General features: G+C 48.2%; 1 protein-coding gene across 1 annotated transcript in view; it reads right to left on the reverse strand.

The window, feature by feature from the left end:
- Positions 1-23,935, reverse strand: part of LOC311226229 (gamma-aminobutyric acid receptor subunit rho-1-like) — a gene marked incomplete at both ends in the record, with an annotated part of 121,598 nt that overhangs the window by 46,106 nt on the left and 51,557 nt on the right. Inside the window, 2 exons of the mRNA XM_084311621.1 lie at positions 11,391-11,531; positions 23,258-23,340. Of these exons, the coding sequence (XP_084167747.1) occupies positions 11,391-11,531; positions 23,258-23,340 (224 nt within the window). The remainder of the gene's footprint in view (positions 1-11,390; positions 11,532-23,257; positions 23,341-23,935) is intronic.

Raw genomic sequence — 23,935 nt, forward strand, 5'->3', positions numbered from 1 at the left:
CATCCGTGGTATGCTGGGCTGCTTGCGCCACTTTCGGCAGTCTAGACAGGTTCGCTGGAAGCGTCGCACCGCTTCTCTTCCTTGAAGTATCCAATAGCGACGTCTGATCTCCGCGAAGACTCTCTCTGCTCCTGCGTGGTGTACATCCTCGTCGTATTTCTCCATGATCAGCTCTGTGACCCTGTGTCGGCCGCTCAAGACCATCGGGTACTTAACGTCATCCGATAGATCGGGGGCTCTCCGCAGGCGACCACCCCCTCTGATGAGACCATGGGCGTCACTCTCGGGTGCCAGGTGGAGCAGTCTGCTGTCTGACGGGACGGGCCTTCCTCCCTGCAGACAGTCCAGCTCATCGGGGAACGAGCCTCTCTGGGCTCGCTGTAGTAGAAGAAGCTCTGCTTCCTCGTAGTCAGCTGCGGAAATGTCAGTGGTGGACTGAATCCCTGGGTGGTGCCACAGGAATGTCTCCTGCTGCGCACTCTCCAGGGTAATGCAGTCATCTATGTTGGGGTCTGCGGAGGCGACTGTGCTCAGTCCACAGAACATAGGTTTCTTGTTCTCAGCCTCCTCGTTACTTGCTTCCCGTGGGGTGGGCGTAGGCCACTCTTCTTCCGGGAGCTTGAGGAATTCTGGTCCGTCACTGTAGATGTTGCGACGGGTGAGGTCATCCAGAGACATTCCCCGGGTGATGACGTCAGCTGGGTTGTGTTTGGTGTCCACATACCGCCAGCTCGCTGCTTCTGTTAACTCTTGAATCTCGGTGACTCTGACTCCCACGAAGACTTTGTATCTGCATGAATCAGACTTGATCCATGTGAGTACTGTCGTGGAATCTGACCACAAGATTGTTCTGTGCACCGGAATGGTGAGTTCACGTTGGATTAACGTGGCTAGATGCGCTCCTGCTAGGGCTGCGCAGAGCTCTAGACGCGGGATAGATTGTTGCTTTCGTGGGGCTATTCTTGAGCAAGCCAGGATGAAAGCAGTGTGTATCTTTCCTCCCTTCTCTTGGGCACGCAAGTAGGCCACCGATCCATAGGCTACTTCGGAGGCGTCGCTGAAGACGTGTAGATCAATCTTGCATGTCTCTGGCCTCACTGTGGATGGGAAGTAGCTGCGGCGTATATTGACGCCTGGGAGTGAGCGGAGTTCCGTCTCCCACTCTCTCCATGTTGAGGCAAGGTGTGCGGGTATGGGGTCGTCCCAGCCCTGGTCCTTGTCCCATAGTGCTCGTACAATCATCTTTGCCCTGGTGGTGTAAGGTAGAATACATCCCAACGGGTCATATTGTCTGGCGAGTGTTCTGTACACACTCCGTCTGGTGGTCGGTGTCGCCGTCGACCTTCCCTGCTCTGGAGTCAGGGGTTTGTGTCTATAGTGGAGCGAGTCTGTTTTGAAGCGCCAGACTAGTCCTAGTGTCATTTCTTGGGCTTCTCCTGGGATGGTCGCCATCCAGGTCTCGCTGCTGGCAGCCTTGTCCGCGGGGGAGAGGCTGCGCAATACGTGCGGGTCACTGCTGGCCCACTGCCTGAGATCAAAGCCGCCTTTGATCAGGGAGGCGCGTAGCTTGATTAGGAGAGCCTCGGCTTCTTCTTGAGTCGAAACGCTTCGTAAACAGTTGTCCACGTAGAAACTGTTCTTCACACTGTGTCGGACCTCTTCATCTGCTGCTGGGTCCTCTGCGACGTGTTTCTGTAGTGCAAATGTAGCACAGCACGGGCTGCATGTGGTTCCGAAGGGGAGTACTTCCCACTGGTAGATGGCTGGGTTCTCATCTCCGATCCTCTCTCTCCATAGGAACCGCAGCAGGGGCTTGTCCTCCTCCACTAGTCTCACCTGCAGGAACATCCCTTTGATATCCCCGCTGATAGCCACCTTGTCCTGGCGGAAGCGCAGTAGCACGCCTAGTAGGGAGGGGCCGAGTGTGGGGCCGGGCAAGAGCTCTTTATTCAGATTTTGGGATCCGATCTGGTAGCTGCAGTTAAACACAATGCGATCCTTGCCGTTGTGGTGGACCTTGTGATGCGGCACGTACCATGATTCGGTCGTCTGATCGGCCTCTTTAATGTCAATCTTTGTCACGTGTCCCGCTGTGATTAGCTTCTCAATCTCAGCGCGGTACACACCCTCTTGAGCGGGGTCTTTGGCTAGGCGCCGCTCCGTGTTCAATAGATAGCGCTCCGTGGCGTCTTTCTTTGCGTGAAAGGTGGGCATTCCCTCTCGCCTCAGGAGTGGAGTTGCGTATCTCATCACTCCGCCGACTGTGACTCTCTTTGTCCCTTGCTCGAGTAGGTTGATGGCGTAAATGTCTTCTTTAGAACGAATATCTTTCTTTTCGTTCTTAAAGGGCATTGTCTCTAGTGTCCATAGCCTCTCGACATGCTGCAGGAGAGTGGTGTCTTCTTCTGTCGTTCTGGAGTGGAGGCAGCTAGTGGCTGCTGTTCGGTTGAGAGATTTAGCGAGGGGGCCTTGTAGTGTCCACCCTAGGCGGGTCTCGACTGCTGCAGGACAGCCTCGGGGTCCTGTATGGACCCGGTCAATCGGGACTATGAGTTCTGCATGGTCGGAGCCTATCAGCAGGGTCGGGGTAGCGCCGTCTATGAGCGGGATAGGTAGTTGACGCAGGTGCACATATTTATCCATCAGCTTGGCGATGGGGTAGGTGTACTGCGATAGTCCTATTTCTTGGCTGGTGAAAGCATTTGTAATCTTATACCGTCGCTCTGGCTGCCCGCTTGCTGCGATAGTGAAGGAGACATTCTCGCCCTTTATAGTCTTTAAATCTCTTCTTATTGTCCGAATCGTCATTTGGTTCTCGCTCCCCCGCAGTCCCAGCTGGGCCGCAGCGGACGCGAGCAGAAGGGTCTTCTCTGACCCGTCATCAAGGACGGCGTAAGTGTCCATGACTTTATCTTGGTAGCTCAATGTCACACGGACTACCTTTAAGAGCACTTGGGCGCCGCTGCTGCTGGCGGGGTCAATGTACATGACACTTGCCTTGGTGCCGCTCGATGGTGCAGGTGAAGGCCGTCTTCTGTTACTGTCGTGTAGTATATCTAGATGGGCTCCGTCGCACCGACTGCACCTTTTCTTTAGGCGGCATTCGGCTGCCATGTGACTGCGCGCACATCGGTAACAGCGCCTGTTGGACTTTATCCATTGACTCACTTCTTCTGCATTCATCTTTGTGAACAGGTCACATTGTGACAGCCAGTGTTCTTTCTCACAGTAGGGGCACACCATCTTCCACTTCTCTTTTCTCGAGGGGGTACTGTGGCTCTTACTGCTCGGTACTGACTCTGATTGGTGCATGACAGTCACCGATCTTCTTCCATCATTTATTCTCCTGGGTCCCTCTCTGGAGCTTGGCGTGCTCCGCCCGAACGTATCCAGTCGTAAGCTGCTGACTTCTCTCGCCAGGAAGTCGGCTAGATCAAGGAGGGATGGTTCGGGGCCGTTAGGATCCCGGTAGTCCCTCTGCCGCCTAAAACGCTCTTGTCTTGCGGGTGGCAGCTTCTCCAAAATCCTCTCGACGTTAGAGTTGGCGTATAGCTCATGCATGCCCTTTTCCCGTTGCGCTCCCAGCATCCCTACCAGGGACTGCACTTTGATTGACAGGTCGTCTAATGAGCGATTGTCTGTTGCTGGGGGTAGGCGATCAATATGCCTTATCTCTTGGATTACGTAATCCCATATACGTCCATATCTCTGGTCCAGCGCTGCTAGGGCCGCGGTGTATGGGGTCGTAGAGGTGGCATAGGCTAGCGCTATATTGTGCGCTCGCGGTACTTTCAGGTGCTTCAGTAATATTGCATACTTGTGGCGTTCATCAGCGACATCCACCATCATTGTCTCTAAGCACATCCGGAGCTCCGTGTACTGTGCTCGATTCTCATAGGTGAAGTCTGGAAACGACGGCGTGGCAATGTATGACGCCGTGGATGGCTGATACATCGGCGAGCGTTGGGGGAGAGACCTCCTAGGCGAGTCTCCTCTTGCGCCTCTCTGTGGGCTGGTACCGACAGGGTACCATGGCCCGCTGGTCCAGGTGCTATTCCTCGGGGCTGGTCGTGCGTCGTGCTCACCCGTGAATAGAGTCGGGGGTCTGTAGCGCAGCGCCGCGGGGGTATAGCCTGGGCTGTACTGGACCTCCTGGTCCGGTGGAGTACTGTGCTGTCGTCGGGCTTGGTTCTCCTCCTCTCCCTCTTCTTCCTCTATCAGGTCTTCCAGATCCTGTAGTCGTTTATTTAGCTTCTCCGCAGTGTATGCCGCTCCTTCCTTGTAGCTGGGTCTCGCTTGGACCGGTCTGGGAAGGGGGTCTGCGGGGGGTATAGGCTTGGTCTGTTGGTCAAGTTCAGGGTCGCTTGCTCGGTTAGGAGACGCTGCCCTTGACTGTTGTCTCGACGAGTTCCTTGAACCCCTGGCGGAGGGAGAGGGTGTTGCCTTGAGGATCAGCTGCTCCATTAGCTGCGCTTGTAACTTGTCGCGCTCGACTTCGCGCTTGGTGAGATCTGCTTCTCTTTGGGCACCGGCAGCGGCGCGCTGGGCGTCGGCCCGGTCTCTTGCCATATTCTCTTCCGTCTGAAGGCGTCTCATCTCCAGGCGTATGCGCTCTTCTTCGCTCCGTTGCTGTGCTTGGAGTCGATCGCGTTCGCCCTGAAGTCGATCGCGTTCACCCTGAAGTCGATCGTGTTCGGTAGAGGCTGTCAGGCTGATGAGGAACGCCTGTTGTAGCATCCTCTCCGCTTCGCTGGGGGAAGGCGGTTGTGGAGATGAGCCGTGTTCAATAGATAGCGCTCCGTGGCGTCTTTCTTTGCGTGAAAGGTGGGCATTCCCTCTCGCCTCAGGAGTGGAGTTGCGTATCTCATCACTCCGCCGACTGTGACTCTCTTTGTCCCTTGCTCGAGTAGGTTGATGGCGTAAATGTCTTCTTTAGAACGAATATCTTTCTTTTCGTTCTTAAAGGGCATTGTCTCTAGTGTCCATAGCCTCTCGACATGCTGCAGGAGAGTGGTGTCTTCTTCTGTCGTTCTGGAGTGGAGGCAGCTAGTGGCTGCTGTTCGGTTGAGAGATTTAGCGAGGGGGCCTTGTAGTGTCCACCCTAGGTGGGTCTCGACTGCTGCAGGACAGCCTCGGGGTCCTGTATGGACCCGGTCAATCGGGACTATGAGTTCTGCATGGTCGGAGCCTATCAGCAGGGTCGGGGTAGCGCCGTCTATGAGCGGGATAGGTAGTTGACGCAGGTGCACATATTTATCCATCAGCTTGGCGATGGGGTAGGTGTACTGCGATAGTCCTATTTCTTGGCTGGTGAAAGCATTTGTAATCTTATACCGTCGCTCTGGCTGCCCGCTTGCTGCGATAGTGAAGGAGACATTCTCGCCCTTTATCGTCTTTAAATCTCTTCTTATTGTCCGAATCGTCATTTGGTTCTCGCTCCCCCGCAGTCCCAGCTGGGCCGCAGCGGACGCGAGCAGAAGGGTCTTCTCTGACCCGTCATCAAGGACGGCGTAAGTGTCCATGACTTTATCTTGGTAGCTCAATGTCACACGGACTACCTTTAAGAGCACTTGGGCGCCGCTGCTGCTGGCGGGGTCAATGTACATGACACTTGCCTTGGTGCCGCTCGATGGTGCAGGTGAAGGCCGTCTTCTGTTACTGTCGTGTAGTATATCTAGATGGGCTCCGTCGCACCGACTGCACCTTTTCTTTAGGCGGCATTCGGCTGCCATGTGACTGCGCGCACATCGGTAACAGCGCCTGTTGGACTTTATCCATTGACTCACTTCTTCTGCATTCATCTTTGTGAACAGGTCACATTGTGACAGCCAGTGTTCTTTCTCACAGTAGGGGCACACCATCTTCCACTTCTCTTTTCTCGAGGGGGTACTGTGGCTCTTACTGCTCGGTACTGACTCTGATTGGTGCATGACAGTCACCGATCTTCTTCCATCATTTATTCTCCTGGGTCCCTCTCTGGAGCTTGGCGTGCTCCGCCCGAACGTATCCAGTCGTAAGCTGCTGACTTCTCTCGCCAGGAAGTCGGCTAGATCAAGGAGGGATGGTTCGGGGCCGTTAGGATCCCGGTAGTCCCTCTGCCGCCTAAAACGCTCTTGTCTTGCGGGTGGCAGCTTCTCCAAAATCCTCTCGACGTTAGAGTTGGCGTATAGCTCATGCATGCCCTTTTCCCGTTGCGCTCCCAGCATCCCTACCAGGGACTGCACTTTGATTGACAGGTCGTCTAATGAGCGATTGTCTGTTGCTGGGGGTAGGCGATCAATATGCCTTATCTCTTGGATTACGTAATCCCATATACGTCCATATCTCTGGTCCAGCGCTGCTAGGGCCGCGGTGTATGGGGTCGTAGAGGTGGCATAGGCTAGCGCTATATTGTGCGCTCGCGGTACTTTCAGGTGCTTCAGTAATATTGCATACTTGTGGCGTTCATCAGCGACATCCACCATCATTGTCTCTAAGCACATCCGGAGCTCCGTGTACTGTGCTCGATTCTCATAGGTGAAGTCTGGAAACGACGGCGTGGCAATGTATGACGCCGTGGATGGCTGATACATCGGCGAGCGTTGGGGGAGAGACCTCCTAGGCGAGTCTCCTCTTGCGCCTCTCTGTGGGCTGGTACCGACAGGGTACCATGGCCCGCTGGTCCAGGTGCTATTCCTCGGGGCTGGTCGTGCGTCGTGCTCACCCGTGAATAGAGTCGGGGGTCTGTAGCGCAGCGCCGCGGGGGTATAGCCTGGGCTGTACTGGACCTCCTGGTCCGGTGGAGTACTGTGCTGTCGTCGGGCTTGGTTCTCCTCCTCTCCCTCTTCTTCCTCTATCAGGTCTTCCAGATCCTGTAGTCGTTTATTTAGCTTCTCCGCAGTGTATGCCGCTCCTTCCTTGTAGCTGGGTCTCGCTTGGACCGGTCTGGGAAGGGGGTCTGCGGGGGGTATAGGCTTGGTCTGTTGGTCAAGTTCAGGGTCGCTTGCTCGGTTAGGAGACGCTGCCCTTGACTGTTGTCTCGACGAGTTCCTTGAACCCCTGGCGGAGGGAGAGGGTGTTGCCTTGAGGATCAGCTGCTCCATTAGCTGCGCTTGTAACTTGTCGCGCTCGACTTCGCGCTTGGTGAGATCTGCTTCTCTTTGGGCACCGGCAGCGGCGCGCTGGGCGTCGGCCCGGTCTCTTGCCATATTCTCTTCCGTCTGAAGGCGTCTCATCTCCAGGCGTATGCGCTCTTCTTCGCTCCGTTGCTGTGCTTGGAGTCGATCGCGTTCGCCCTGAAGTCGATCGCGTTCACCCTGAAGTCGATCGTGTTCGGTAGAGGCTGTCAGGCTGATGAGGAACGCCTGTTGTAGCATCCTCTCCGCTTCGCTGGGGGAAGGCGGTTGTGGAGATGAGCCGCTCCTGGGTGAGCCGCTCCTGGGTGTACTCGTTGGGGAGTCCTGGAGCTCTATTTCCTCGGCGCTCTCCTCCTCTTCTTCCGTGCAGAGTTCTCTCTCTGTAGGGTTGTCTTCCTCCCGGGGCTGGTCGGGGACTACTTCTTCGGTATTGGCGGGGGGTAAAGGCATGTCAGCTCCCTCCTGGTCCCCACCGTGAGCTTGGTCAGTTACATTAGAACCTACTAAGGCCTCTGTGGTCGGGGAAACCTGGTCGTTAAGGTCAGACATAATTTTACTTTCTACTTTTACCGCGTTTACCGTTTGTCGAAGGCTAGGTAGTTGACTGACAGCGTAATCCTCTAAGTACTGAGGTGGCTGTCGTCTGCGCTGCGGGCGTTCTACGTTAGGAGGACCGTTTCGTGGAGTGTTCATCATAGGCCATTTTAATATTAATAACACTATATTAATATTACACTAGTTACCATCCGGCTCGAAGGACCAATTGTAACTGAGGGGTACAATTCCCTGACTGTATTGATAAGTATGGTATTATTAAACCACTACCTCTTGTACTTTAACTTCTGGCCATCCAGTACATGATATAGATATGATGAACACTTTCCCACCTGATGAAACGAAGTCCACACAAATGTACAAATCGAATATTTTATATAGCAAAGGGTATATACAACGTTCACTTGATGACATTTATGATTTGAAATGCACTTGTACAGTATGGCAAATGAGTATTCGTAGGTAAATCAACATTGAATGTCCAATCTCTGGTTACGCAGGGAGTAAGTATACAACCCGGTTCTTTAGGGAACTATAGCGATGGTACTTAAATGATTATAGCTGGATACACTAAGGGGGGGGGGGGGGGTTCCGCTGGTTGTAAGACAGTAGGAGGGGGGGTTAGAAGAGCCGCTGGCGGTATCCCATCTGGCCGACGATTTCTTGGGAGAATTCAAAGTCTTGAACACGGTGCCCACAGAACCTCGGTCCGCAGATGAATACAGCTGGACCCTCTGGTGGACGGTAGCTGCCGGTCCACAACGGAGAGACGTGAGGCGACCTCACTGGTGTAGAGCGCCGTCTCACCTGGACTCCTCTCCGGGGGGTAGTTCCAACACTCAGCAGTGTTGGCCGTTATCCATGGAATAATCAAAGCACCCAAAGCATGTAGATAATCCAAGCCGTGGAAGGCTCGCCGTCGTCCGGGTAAAGTAATCCAATGTACAGGTCCACTCGTCCTGGCCCGGAGCTCCTCGGATGCAAGCACCACAAGTGGTCTGCCCAGCCTGGTTAAGACTCCAGATAACGTCAGGAATGATGGGGGTGCTGCTCACTTTATAACTCTAACCGAACGATGCACCATACATAATAGACTATTATTAGCTTAATAGAAATACGTCCAACTCGACGGTATAGTGCCAAACTATGACAATTCAACTATTAATCCACACGATATCTCAATGCCTATTCTGAGGCCAAGTAGGCCTTACTGCACCACACGTGCGTCGTGGGTGAGGCTTCGCGTCTGTTACTAGGTTGGAGGGTAAAGAACTAATGGACTAAAAGAAAGTTCTACTTTACTTGCGCCATATATATATGCGCTGTGAACAAATAGTACCATTCGTATTTCGCCAGACGTATTCCTACGCGGAACCGGGCTTGCCACGACATGTTGGTCGGCACGATTGAACTTGAACCTAGGGGTATGGCTGCTGTCGCCAGGTTCTCGTCCAATGGTAGAATGAAACTATTATGGGCTGTTTAGTAGACTAAAGGGATATTCAGTGCATATTGTACAAGGAATATACAGGGGATATCAAACGATATACAAATACTATTAAATATATATCCATAAATAAATATATATATTCGGTTTAATCTGATCCTTCACAACACCGTGCATATAAATATGGCGCAGGTGAATACAGAAGTATGTTACCCAATAAATTGAAGCCTCACCCACGATACTCCGTGCGGTGAAGTATGGCCTGTTTGGCCCCAAATAGGAGCATTGAGACCGCATGCGAATTAATAACTGAATTGTCAGAGTTTGGCGCTATACCGTCGAGTGCGACATATTTCTATTAAGTCAGTAATAGTCTATTTGAGTATAGTGTATCGTGCGGCTAAAGTTCTACAGTGACCAGCATCACCAACGCTTCCTCGTATCAGCTAGAGAGCTTATCCAGGCTGGGCTGCTTTCATGGCGCTTTCACCCGAGGAGCCCTAGACGAGAACCGTGTGGACATGTACACTGGATTAATCTACCCGACGACTACATAGCCCTTTGCGGCTGGATTATATTTGCTTTTGGTCCTGTGATTAATGGAGCGGAGAATCGCCGACGCCTACACGTGTGTGGGATTTACCCTGTGAGGAGCCACGTCGAGTCTGCGCCTCAGAGAGCCTGAGGCAGGCTAGCTTTCTTCCCTGTGGATCTACAGGCTACGGAGAACAGCTGTATTCGTCTGTGGATCAAGATCTTATTGCACCGTCTCCCGTACTCGGAGTCTCCTTATCATCGTTGACCCAGGCTCTACTACCGACAGATCCTCTACCCCTGCTGGCTTACAACCGGGGGGACCCTTCCAGTATCTCCCGCTATATATTACTAGTGTACCATAGATATAATTCCCTAAGATTCAGGTTGTATAATTACCTCCTGCGTAACCAGAGAATGGACATTCATTATTGATTTGCCTACGCACATTCCTTTGCCTTATAAGCGCATCCAAAGTAAAATAGAGAAGTATATTATGTACATTTTGCTGCAATAAATACTTAATTATAACTTTGTGTGGAACCGATTCATTGTGGGAAGTGTTCATCATATTTATATATCATGTACTGTATGGCCAGTAATTAAAGTACATAAGACGGTAGTGGTTTAATGATACCATACTTATCAATACAGTCAGGGAATTGTACCCCTCAGTTACAGTTATGATAAAAAGAAAACGATAAAGGGTTATTGAATATAGAATAGAAAAGGACAGAAATATAATTGAAAAAAGAAACAGGATGCTGTGATATTGTGAATCAATAGTGCCACATAAAAGAAATGTGGACTGAGTACCGCACGCTGAACCTTTCCCAGGGCAGGGACTGTTAGAGTTGGGGTAGGTGTGCTGGACCCATGTGCAGAGTTGAATGGAAGAGTCAGAAACGATGGTTGCTCTTTCACAATTAACAATGTTCTTTATTGTGAAACAACGGAGCATAGGAAGGCACGTAGCAAAATTATACAGGTGAGACGCGCAGTCTCCACAACCTGGTATAATGTAACAGAATAGGCGAGACAAAACAAACTCCACAAACGTCTAAATACGAAAACAAATACTTTGAAAAGGGGAAAGGAAATGGGAGACAGTCAGTCTCCAAAACGAGATAAGCAGTCTAATCCGAAACTGGATGATGTTTGCAGGGCACACATCAACAAGGTAAATACACTTTATAATAACACAAATACAATTTAAGCAAAGCACACCGACCGCGGTATCACAATTATCCTCCAAACGGGAGCGATAACAAATGCTGGTAGAGTACTACTCACGTATGTGATCAGTGAACAACTGACAAAGTAACAGCATACCATGGGAACATTATGAAGGAGGGCAAACAAAACACAGCAGGCGTTAATCAGAACAATCAGGATAGAGGAATAGGTGAAATACCCCAGGGCGACGCCAGGGCTTTTGCTCCCAGGTGAGGGCAAAAACCCCAAACGTCACAGGGACAAAAACACAAAAATGGCCACTTCATAAAAAATACTACCTACTATTTCCATACCAGTATGGTCTATGCAAGTCTTTTTTAGGACTCCCCTTCAGCCAGGAAATAGACACCAGCAATGTCTAATCTACTGCAATAGCTAATATCCTGTTTGTGCCGTTGATTTGGGACATACGTGTTTGGAACATCTGTGTGATAACATTCCAACATACTTACTAATTACATCCGTTAGTTTGCAGCGAGGTACTGTGTTTTTTTGCGGATTACCTGTACTGCTGTAGAAAGCCAGCTTGGTAGTGGTGTGGAACTTCTGGATGAGGAACTGGGATAGAGATATCCTTTCGTCAGTGTTCAAGGACTCGTTTCCCTTCTTCCAGTAAAGCATTAGGTCGTCGTCCGTGTACGCATCTGGAGGGAAAACATAGATGTTATGTGTCATTCAAGAAAGTGTATCTCAAGCTGAATGAACCTAGATCGGATTTAACTGCTCATAAATGTCATGTAGTAAAGTCATTGATCGTGATCGTGTCGCGATAAATGCTTGTTGTGTTGAAGAACAATGAAAGGGTGTGTCAGGTGCTACCCTACGACCACAGAGACCCAGGTTTCAAATCCCAGTGTCAGCAGTACGCCCGGCTTGGTCAGTCGTCCCTAGGAACACTATTGGCAGTGTTCGCAGGTGGGAAGCCAGTGGGGATATGAGTCCTGGTCATTGCAATAGCGACTCCTACTGGTCGGTTTGGGAGCCTGTTTAGCAGGGAGTTGATCTGAGGGAGATAGTGTGAACTGCACTCTCCCAGTGAAACTCCTAGGTGAAAAGAAGCGACTGGCGACTCCATATGTATCGGAGGAGGCATGTGGTAGTCTACACCCTCCCCAGACTGACAGTAGGGCAGAATGTGGTAGTCTAGACCCTCCCCAGACTGACAGTAGGGCAGCATGTGGAAGTCTAGACCCTCCCCAGACTGACAGTAGGGCAGCATGTGGTAGTCTAGACCCTCCCCAGACTGACAGTAGGGCAGCATTGTGGTAGTCTAGACCCTCCCCAGACTGACAGTAGGGCAGCATGTGGTAGTCTAGACCCTCCCCAGACTGACAGTAGGGCAGCACAATGACCAGGGGGGAATTGGCATAATGACTACATTTGGGGATTGGAGAAAAAGTAGACAGGCAAAATATGAGAGGGAAAACAACATTTGGAAGCTCTTTTTAAGTAAACTATAAAGGTGCACTCAGTAGAGTGCAAATCTCCACCAGGCTGCAGCCACACAGTCTTCTCTCTCTCTCTCTCTCTCTCTCACAGAATGAACAAACATGCCTAATTATAATCTGTATCAAATCGCACAACATACACAGAGATCATTCACTGTCTGCGGGAAAGAAAAAAAGCCTAACAGTGTTGACAAGTCACTAGCCTACCAAGGACAGCTGACAGAGAGTAGGCTACATGTTAGGCGGGGCTTAAGTATAGGGGGCGGGGCAAACATAGATCAATGAAAGCAGGCCTCCCTGCACTATTCCTATTACACTAGCACACTATTACATTCTATTACACTATTACACACTACATTATCACACTATTATAAAACGAGTAGCTCAAATCGGATTGGTTCATTCATACCCATGGTATAATGAGCAGCTATGCTTTTAATTCCTTTTCACAAGTCAGTATCACTCTGTGTCTGAGGGAATTTTTTTTTAGCCTTGTTAAATGAGACGGCCTGGTCTACGGAGGAGACTGGGGCTGACGCATGCCCAGTTAAAAGGAGGAATCCTCTTGGTGCCAAAATTGGGGGTTATGAGTCCTGACACCCAATATGCCCATATATGGACCAAGAGAAGGTCAAAATGGCCAATAGTGTCATCTGAATCAGACGGATAAAGCAATGATTTATCCAGATTAGTTGATTATTGCTACTAACTGGGGATACTGATGAATTACAGATTAAGGAATATAGCAATTAGTTATGATAGTTAACCTCACATTGAACAGGATTCCCAGTTAAACTGGGCATGCGTCAACCCCAGTCCTTTCGCAGCCACTCAATCTCCGAAAACGTTGGATCAAACAGGCATTTTTTGGATGAACTGACCACATATTGGGAATCTAAATAGTTACATTCTTGCCTGAAAAAATATTAAAACTATAATAATGGTCCTAGGTCCTGCCTCTTTGAACTGCTGCGGTCAGGCAAGCAATACAGGAGTCTCAAGGCGAGCACAGAAAGACTCAGAAGAAGCTTCTATCCCCAGGCCATCAGGCTGCTAAACGAACAATGAATGAACACTACACAACAACAACCACCAAACGCACATAGCACACACATCCACACGCACACACTCACTTTAAACAAACACACTGTAGCACCCACTCCACACACTTATAGCACACACCCACTTTAAACAAACACACTGTAGCACCCACTCCCCACACTTTATATTTATGGATGAAGGATTGCACTACAACTCGTACACCTTACTGTAAATTGTACCTAAAATTGTACCTCATCCCATTTCTGCTTTGCACTAGATAGTACTGTACATTAGTACACTGCATAGTATTGTGTATTGTATATTATATGGTAACTCAGAACATTGTACATATGTCTATACCGAACACTGTGACCTCATTTTCTTCTTCTAAATTCATGCTATATTATGTTATTATGTTATTTGATACTATCTTGTCTAGCACAGTCTCTGGAGCGTAACAGTAAGAAGCATTTTGTATGAAAGTATTCTGTACTTCTGTATGACAACTATTAAAGAACTTGAACTTGAACTTGAGGTCGTACGTTAAAACAGTATTCGGCCTTGGTAAATAGTCTGCATATCTGCTCGACTATGAAAAAAAGGATGGCAGCTTGTTTGAGTGCATGTTGCATAGGAACCACCTTGCAGTGCAGCCAGCCAGGAGGGCCAATTTTATCTTGAAGATTATTTGTATTATAAGAAACTGAAGTGAATCTTACTTTCATATTGCCATAGCCTACTTGGTACTTTATAAAAGCAATAGCTCACTTCAGACAGTGGCATATGGTTATTATATCACAGCTAAGGGGCTATTAACTCCGCTTTGCGTCGGGCTGAACTACACCCCTTAGCTGTGATATATTGAGCTAATATGGAGCTATTGCTTAATTACACTATTAAACACTATTACACTATCATACTATTACATTATTACACACTTAAGCATGGGGTATGGTTAACCAGGATTATTTCCTGTTGTGATGTTTGCTAATGCAATAACTGACAGGAAATACACAATTTGTCACAAATACACAAATCATTCCCTAGTGAGAGAAACAGGGTTTATTCAATGTATGTGATGTATAGATTGGGGGGAGATGACCACAGCTAAAACGGTGCCGGGTCAGAGAGATCAAAAGGTGCATGGTTTGCCTATGAAGAGGGTGATAGAACAGTGGTCCAGTAGCCAGCAGAATGTTTAGCAGCCAGCCGAATGTTGACATTCCTTGTAAGAACAAATTGATACGAGCGAGGGGGAGGGGTGACATCTTTGATGAAACAGTAGAGAAACGTTTTGAAATGTGTGTAAAGGTTAAACGCGGTTGTCATGACAGCGCGGCACATGACAACCAGAGAAGGGGTGGGCTTATCGTTGCTATGACGAAGATCCTATAAAGCTGACAGTGGTTCCGGGTAGGGCAGACAAAAAATCAGACTAGAATCTGACTGAGACTAAGAGGGGAGAAACCAGAAGAGACTCTCTCTCCTCTCATCACGAAGGGGGGGGGGGGGAGAATGCCACATCATCATTAGCTTCGGCTACCACAAGGATGGTCTTGGCTAACGACTAGGCCTGATCACTATTGGACTGAAAGGACAATCTGAACACACCGAGAGATCATTAGAATAGACTCCCCATCAACCTGGACCCTCTGCAATTTGCATATCGCCCCAACAGGTCCACGGAGGATGCCATAGCCCATGTGCTGCACACAGCAGCATCACACCTGGACAAGAGGCAGGGGAACTATGTGAGAATGCTGTTCATCGACTACAGCTCAGCATTCAATACCATAGTCCCCTCCAAACTCATAGCCAAGCTCAGGGACCTGGGCTTGAACTATGACCTGTGCCAGTGGGTCTTGGACTTCCTGACGGGCAGACCCCAGGTGGTAAGAGCCGGCAACTGCACCTCCTCATCCATCACGCTCAACATAGGGGCCCCCCAGGGCTGTGTTCTGAGCCCCCTCCTCTACTCCCTGTACACACATGACTGCGTAGCACAGCGGAACAACAACACCATCATCAAATTTGCTGATGACACAGTAGTGGTGGGCCTGATCTCTGCCAACGACGAAAGGGCCTACCTGGAAGAGGTAGAGAACCTGTCACAGTGGTGTCAGGAGAACTGCCTCTCCCTGAACGTCAGCAAAACAAAAGAGATGATTGTGGACTTCAGGAGGTCGGGGGTCAAGGACTACAGCCCCCTCAGCATTGACGGGGCACCGGTTGAGAGAGTGAACAGTTTCAAGTACCTCAGAGCCCACATATCCGAGGACTTGACATGGACCACACACATTGACAGTGTTGTGAAGAAGGCACGACAACGCCTCTACTTCCTCAGGCGCCTAAGGAAGTTCCAAGTCAGTCAGAAGATCCTTAGGAACTTCTACTCATGTACAATAGAGAGCATCCTGACCGGCAACATCACCTCCTGGTTTGGGAATAGCACTGCACAAGACCGTAGCAGACTACAAAGAGTGACACGTTCAGCCGAACGCACAATTGGAGGGGGGCTTCCCACCCTCCAGAACATTTACAACAAGCGGTGCAAGGGGAAGGCTAAGAGAATTATTAAGCACTCGAGCCACCCGAACAACTGCCTCTTTGAACTGCTGCGATACCGGAGTCTTAAGGCGAGCACAGAAAGACTCAGAAGAAGCTTCTATCCCCAGGCCATCAGGCTGCTAAACGAACAATAATCGCTAAACGAACAATAATCACTATGCAACAACCATCAAATGCACACAGCACACACACCCACACGCACACACTCACTCAAACAAACAACACACTGCAGCACCCACTCTCCACACTTTAGATCACACAAACACACTTACACTTTATATTTATTGATAAAGGATTTGCACTACAACTCGTACACCTACTGTGAATTGTACCTAAATTGCACCTCGTCCCATTTCTCCATTTCTGCCTTGCACTATATAGTATTGTATATTAGTACACTGCACAGTATTGTATATTGTATGGTAACTACGTCTATTCTGCATCGAACATTGTACATATGTCTAAACTGAACACTGTGACCTCTTTTTTTTTTACTTCTAATTTTACTCTGTTTTTATTTCATACTTATCTTGTCTTGCACAGTCTCTGGAGCGCAACAGTAAGAAGAAACTTGAAACTTGACAATACAATCTGTTAACATCTGAGCTGAGGTTTCTGTTTATCAAATAAACCACGCTTTTCCTTGTAAGGTATTTCACGTTGTCGAAGTGTCGAATTCTTACGGAGGTGGAGAATTATTATGGTTTGCGGATTGTACTAACGGGGAGAGATAAGGATCTTATCAGCCAGTATCGGAGACGTTAGGACCATTAAAATGACAACACAGAGGAATTGGATGGAGAGCCAAACAGACGAAGACGTGATACTGGCCAGTTTGATCAGGATCTAACAGTTGGTGCCGTGACCCGGATTTGCAAGAGATAAAAACAACGGGAACAGTTGGTTGCCGATGACAGCCGGATTTGCAAGAGATAAAAACAACGGGAACAGTTGGTTGCCGATGATGACAGCCGGATTTGCAAGAGATAAGAACAACGGATAAAGACTTTTTCAATAATGGGGCGACATTGGACAACAGTCATCGTGTGTGGGAGAATCATGATCGAGCAAGGCCGGCCAGCCCTGGGAGAGAGTGTCGAGTCGAGCGGTCATGAGGCGGACCAGTGCTGTAGGAGAAACAGCGCTTAGGAGAAAGATGTGAGTTCACTGTGCACACACGGTTGTTTTGATCTTTTAAGCCAAATAAAAATTAACAGATAGTGCATCCGTAAATAAGAAGCGACAGAGAAGCCAGCTGTAATAATATGAGCAGTGAGCCATGGTGTGTTGAAAAACCGAGATATGGGTTTTATCTACAGGGAATGAAAAACAAACGGGCCGGTGAAGGAAGGCAGTGTTCTAAGGGGTTAATTCCATTTTTGTTGGTCTGTAATATAAGGGTTGTTTTCCTCGCAAGAGGCGGGAACGCGGGACTGTGAGTCGGGAGAATCTACCTACGTTTTTCAGACCTACCGTCATTTGGCATTCAGTCTATTTTTGACCTGTTCAGTACTTGCATGTTAGTAGATCATCTATTGTCATGTGACCTGCAGACATCATTATGACCTGTTTGGCCGACGAGACTCTAAGAGACAGTTGTTTTGTTGTTAGGCCTTGAAAAAGGAGGGCAGCGGCCGTTTGTTTGAGAGAGTAGCCATTTGCACCGAGTCAAGATGGCCGCAAAGGAGCCACGAGGAGATAACAACAGATAAAGAACCAGGAAGTGACACGTCAACTAAAACACCATAGAGGAGGAGTAGGTCGCCACCTAGTGGCGGAGGGGGGGTAGTGCTGGGGAGTTTTCATTACCCATAGGGGAATATTTAGATATAGGTCTGTACTACCATCTAGTGGCGGATTGGGGGAGTGTTTCAAGTTAGAGAATCTAATGAGCACAGAGAGTGGATTATTATTATAATAATAATATTAGATATACAGGTTAATTAAATAGAGTTTAATTATTGAATGGGTTAAATAAGAATTGCACAGAGAGATGAGATGCGATTTAATCAAATAAGTTTAATTATGAAATAAGAGGGAGTTCGATCTCCAGTGGGGCCTTCTCACACCTAATAAATAGGCAGAGTCTTGAAGACATGTCACCAGAAGAACTGGCGCACGCTGGGGGGTCAACCTGGGATGAACAGATAGAGAGCGGAGTGGGTATCGTTTAGCTGCGGGTGTCACGCCGGAAGACAACAAACAGGGAACCGCCCTGTAAGATGGATAATAGGTGTGGAGAAGGTGGTAGACTAATAGCAAAACAAGGGAAGTCGAATGTACAGACGACTGCCGGTGTTGTGTTTCTGCTTTCAGCGGGGGGAGACACCGACAGCGGTGGAGACGACCAGGAGACAGACTGGAGGAGGAAGAAGCCGCAGGGGCCAGGCACCGCAGCCTGGTACACAGATCATCCACAACGAGAGAGAGGAGACGGCGGCGGTGGAGGAGCAGATGTGGAGAGGACAGCCAGAGACACTGAGCAGTAGCAGACCAGGGGAGACATTTTTGCCTAGGGGACCGCGCCCTGGAGGGGGGACCAGCTCAGGAAAGGAGCCGTCACTGAAAGGGGCCCTTGCCCTAGGAGACGGGACCGGCCCAAGATGGGAGGTGTACTGTAAGAGGGAAGGGAGCGCTCTGATTTGGACGTGGGGTGTACCTAATAGGGGGGCCGAAGGGTTCAGGTGTGTTGTCTGAAAAGTTGCAATCTGTGTTTTTCTCTGTCTCTCTCTCTCTCTCTCCTCCCTGACCGTGCTTTATCCTTTCTGGTTTGGGTGTGATGCGGGTAATGGAAAACAATAAGGAAAACAGCAGACGGAGGGGCCCTCATTGTTATGAGTCTATTTTTGGGTATAATTAATTGAAAAACCAAGTAGTCTGTTGATTCTGAAGGTTGATTAAGAATCAAAGGGGGGAATGAGAGAAACAGGGTTTATTCAATGTATGTGATGTATAGATTGGGGGGAGATGACCACAGCTAAAACGGTGCCGGGTCAGAGAGATCAAAAGGTGCATGGTTTGCCTATGAAGAGGGTGATAGAACAGTGGTCCAGTAGCCAGCAGAATGTTTAGCAGCCAGCCGAATGTTGACATTCCTTGTAAGAACAAATTGATACGAGCGAGGGGGAGGGGTGACATCTTTGATGAAACAGTAGAGAAACGTTTTGAAATGTGTGTAAAGGTTAAACGCGGTTGTCATGACAGTGCGGCACATGACAACCAGAGAAGGGGTGGGCTTATCGTTGCTATGACGAAGATCCTATAAAGCTGACAGTGGTTCCGGGTAGGGCAGACAAAAAATCAGACTAGAATCTGACTGAGACTAAGAGGGGAGAAACCAGAAGAGATTCTCTCTCCTCTCATCACGAAGGGGGGGGAGGGAGAATGCCACATCATCATTAGCTTCGGCTACCACGAGGATGGTCTTGGCTAACGACTAGGCCTGACCACTATTGGACTGAAAGGACAATCTGAACACACCGAGAGATCATTAGAATAGACTCTTCAAGGACAATACAATCTGTTAACATCTGAGCTGAGGTTTCTGTTTATCAAATAAACCACGCTTTTCCTTGTAAGGTATTTCACGTTGTCGAAGTGTCGAATTCTTACGGAGGTGGAGAATTATTATGGTTTGCGGATTGTACTAACGGGGAGAGATAAGGATCTTATCAGCCAGTATCGGAGACGTTAGGACCATTAAAATTACACAACGCAGAGGAATTGGATGGAGAGCCAAACAGACGAAGACGTGATACTGGCCAGTTTGATCAGGATCTAACACTAGCAACATAATTCCAGTGAAACCATCTTTAGGGGTGGGGCTTATTTCAATGGACAATGATGGAAATGAATTATTTAATTTATGTATTTATTGCAACAACAATAGGTTCAATATGGAATGTCATGTTGTAAACAGTGACTAGAGAGCTGATTCCCAAAGGCTCGGAGCAGCGAACCTGTGTAGTATCGCCCCCATGTGTTTGAATGTGTAACCTTTCCTGAATATGTATTTCAATGGACAATGATGGAAATGGCTTCAAATTAAATACTTGTTGTTAACTGATGTGAAAATATTCCACCATGACCTGCTGTCAGCCTATGTGGCAAGTTTCATCCACCGTGGCCTTGTAGTTGGTGAGATTAGCTCCGGATAGACAGACAGACACACACTGATTACATGATCTCTCCCCTGGTGGAGATAATAGTACAAGAGTGTGTGACCTTCATTCATTCTTTATGAGTCTACTGCTTTTCAGGGAAAACGTGTATTGTTATCTCCAATACGTGTATTGTTATCTCCAACATGGATGAACACAAGACGGCAAGATACAATGTCAGGAGAGCAGTAATAGAGGCAAAACAGCGTTATAGGGATAAAGTTGAACTTCAGTTTGAACAGGCTGACTCTAGAGGTATGTAGCAGGGCCTCAGAACAATGACATTACAAAAGCACCTCCCTCAAACTGAACAGTGACATCTCCTTAGCAAATGATCTCAATACCTTCTATGCGAGGTTTGAGGCTGTGAATAACAACACCAGCCTACAAGCCACGGCAATGGGGGGGGGGGGGTCTGCTGATGGAGAATCAGTGTTCAGGGTAACAGAGCATGAGGTGAGGCGGACCTTTAAAAAAGTGAATATCAGGAAGGCAGCAGGACCGGACGGCATCCCCGGCCGCGTCCTAAAAGTCTGTGCCGACCAACTGGCCCCGGTATTCACTGACATCTTTAACCTGTCCTTAGAACAGGCTGTCATCCCCACCTGTCTGAAGAAGTCCACCATCATCCCTGTACCCAAAAAATCTACGCCTGCTTGCCTCAACGACTACCGCCCTGTAGCTCTCACCTCCATAGCCATGAAGTGCTTTGAGAAGCTAGTGAAGGGCTACATCTGTTCCTCCCTCCCTATCAACCTGGACCCCCTGCAATTTGCATACTGTGCTAACAGGTCCACGGAGGACGCCATAGCCCATGTGCTGCACACAGCAGCATCACACCTGGACAAGAGGCAGGGGAACTATGTGAGAATGCTGTTCATCAACTACAGCTCAGCATTCAATACCATAGTCCCCTCCAAACTCATAGCCAAGCTCAGGGACCTGGGCTTGAACTATGACCTCTGCCAGTGGGTCTTGGACTTCCTGATGGGCAGACCCCAGGTGGTAAGAGCAGGCAACTGCACCTCCTCATCCATCACGCTCAACATAGGGGCCCCCCAGGGCTGTGTTCTGAGCCCCCTCCTCTACTCCCTGTACACACATGACTGCGTGGCACAGCGGAACAACAACACAATCATCAAATTTGCTGATGACACAGTAGTGGTGGGCCTGATCTCTGCCAACGACGAGAGGGCCTACCTGGAAGAGGTAGAGAATCTGTCACAGTGGTGTCAGGAGAACTGCCTCTCCCTGAACGTCAGCAAAACAAAAGAGATGATTGTGGACTTCAGGAGGTCGGGGGTCAAGGACTACAGCCCCCTCAGCATCGACGGGGCACCGGTTGAGAGAGTGAACAGTTTCAAGTACCTCGGAGCCCACATATCCGAGGACTTGACATGGACCACACACATTGACAGTGTTGTGAAGAAGGCACGACAACGCCTCTACTTCCTCAGGCGCCTAAGGAAGTTCCAAGTCAGTCAGAAGATCCTTAAGAACTTCTACTCATGTACAATAGAGAGCATCCTGACTGGCAACATCACCTCCTGGTTTGGGAATAGCACTGCACAAGACCGTAGCAGACTACAAAGAGTGACACGTTCAGCCGAACGCACAATTGGAGGGGGGCTTCCCACCCTCCAGAACATTTACAACAAGCGGTGCAGGGGTAAGGCTAAGAGAATCATCAAGGACTCCAGCCACCCGAACAACTGCCTCTTTGAACTGCTGCGGTCAGGCAAGCGATACCGGAGTCTTAAGGCGAGCACAGAAAGACTCAGAAGAAGCTTCTATCCCCAGGCCATCAGGCTGCTCAACGAACAATAAACACTATGCAACAACCATCAAATGCACACAGCACACACACCCACACGCACACACTCACTTAAACAAACAACACACTGCAGCACCCACTCTCCACACTTTAGATCACCTAAACACACTTACACTTTATATTTATTGGTAAAAGATTTGCACTACAACTCGTACACCTTACTGTAAATTGTACCTAAATTGTACCTCATCCCATTTCTGCTTTGCACTATATAGTATTGTATATTAGTACATTGCATAGTATATTGTATATTGTATGGTAACTCAGTTACTTCTATTCTGCATCGAACATTGTACATATGTCTATACTGAACACTGTGACCTCTATTTTTACTTCTATTTTACATGCTATACTATTTTATTTCATACTTATCTTGTCTAGCACAGTCTCTGGAGCGTAACAGTAAGAAGCATTTTGTATAAAAGTATTCTGTACTTCTGTATGACAACTATTAAAGAAACTTGAAACTTGAAACTTGAACAACAGGATTATGTGATCGGTTGTGTGAGTCTGTCTCTCTGTCCGCAGCTAATCTCACAAACTACAGGGACCATTTGGATGAGCCGTTGCTCATGGGCTGAAGTATTGTATTTGAATGAATCACTGTCCATTGCAATACACATTCAGTATTAAGTTACACATTTTGACTTCAAAAGGATGATAGCCTACTACACACAGGTTCGCTGGTATCAGCTCTCTGACACCTGTTTACAACATGCCATAGTGAACCTATTGTCGTTGGTATACCTAAAACATTTATTAATTTAGGACATAATCGTGAATAATACACCATTAACTTTATTAATGAATCTCCATCATTGTCCATTGAAATATTCCCGCCCCCTTTCATATTTCATGCACCTCATAGAGACTTATAGGAGGTGTCAATGTTTTAAAGATTTATTCTGTCAAAATAGCTAGGTTTATTCCACCCAATATAACACAGTAAATATGTTATAGTAGTATAGTATGTATACTATAACATAGTAGTGTATAGTATAGTAGTACTCAGTGTATAGTACATAGTAGTACTCAGTGTATATAGTACTACATAGTAGTACTCAGTGTATATAGTACATAGTAGTACTCAGTGTGTATAGTTCATAATAGTACTCAGTGTATATATTACATAGTTGTTATAATAGTGTAATAAGAATAGTGTAGGGAGATCTGCTTTCGTTGGTCTATGTTTGCCCTGCCTTACGTGTAGACTATTAGAAAATAAATGGGTGGCTGCCCGCCTGGTGGAGATTTGCGCTCTACTGAGCGCACCTTTCTAGTTGAAATGTGGATAGGTTTGTTTTGATAAATGTACTCACAGCTTTCTATCTCCAACGAGCAGGTCTGTGTGTCTAGAGGGAAGCGACTGAGGTCCATGTTACACATGGCTGTGACAGTGACTCTACAGAAGAAAAAAAACAGGACACCAAGAAGAACATATTACTTAAAGTTGCAATAGATACATTTTGTATATAGAGTAGGGCTGACCCAGAATAGTTGACTAATCGATTTAAAGGAGCCATAGTCGACTGCCAACCTCTTAGTCGAATGAAAAAAATAAAAATAAAAAAGTATTATAATATTTCTTTTTGTATCATTCTTTCCAAAAGAAAAGAGGCCTAAAAGCGTGGCTAACGCTAATGGCGTGCATACCAGCGAGGCTAACTGCCTAAGAAAACACTGAAGGCACTGAAAGAGGATTTCACCCATCTAATGAACACACAAACAAAGTTTGTACGAGGAAGTCCGAGGTAAGCGACAGCTGTGATTGGAGGATCAAGAAAAGGGGCAGGGTTTGAGATAGGTCTAAGCATGCTTTCGCAGAAGACAAGGAGCCTTCACTCGACTCCTTCAGACAGTAAGCACCCCCCACAGCCCAAATGGCATTCAGGGGGGTAGTCGACTACCAGTCGATTATCGTCAAATTTCGGCCAATCAAAGTCGACTATCCAAATCCTTAGTCGGGGACAGCCCTAATATAGAGTAATCGTTCAAGA

This window comes from Notolepis coatsorum (genome assembly GCF_963971535.1).
Source record: "Notolepis coatsorum genome assembly, chromosome: 3".
NCBI classification, from domain to species: Eukaryota; Metazoa; Chordata; class Actinopteri; order Aulopiformes; family Paralepididae; genus Notolepis; species Notolepis coatsorum.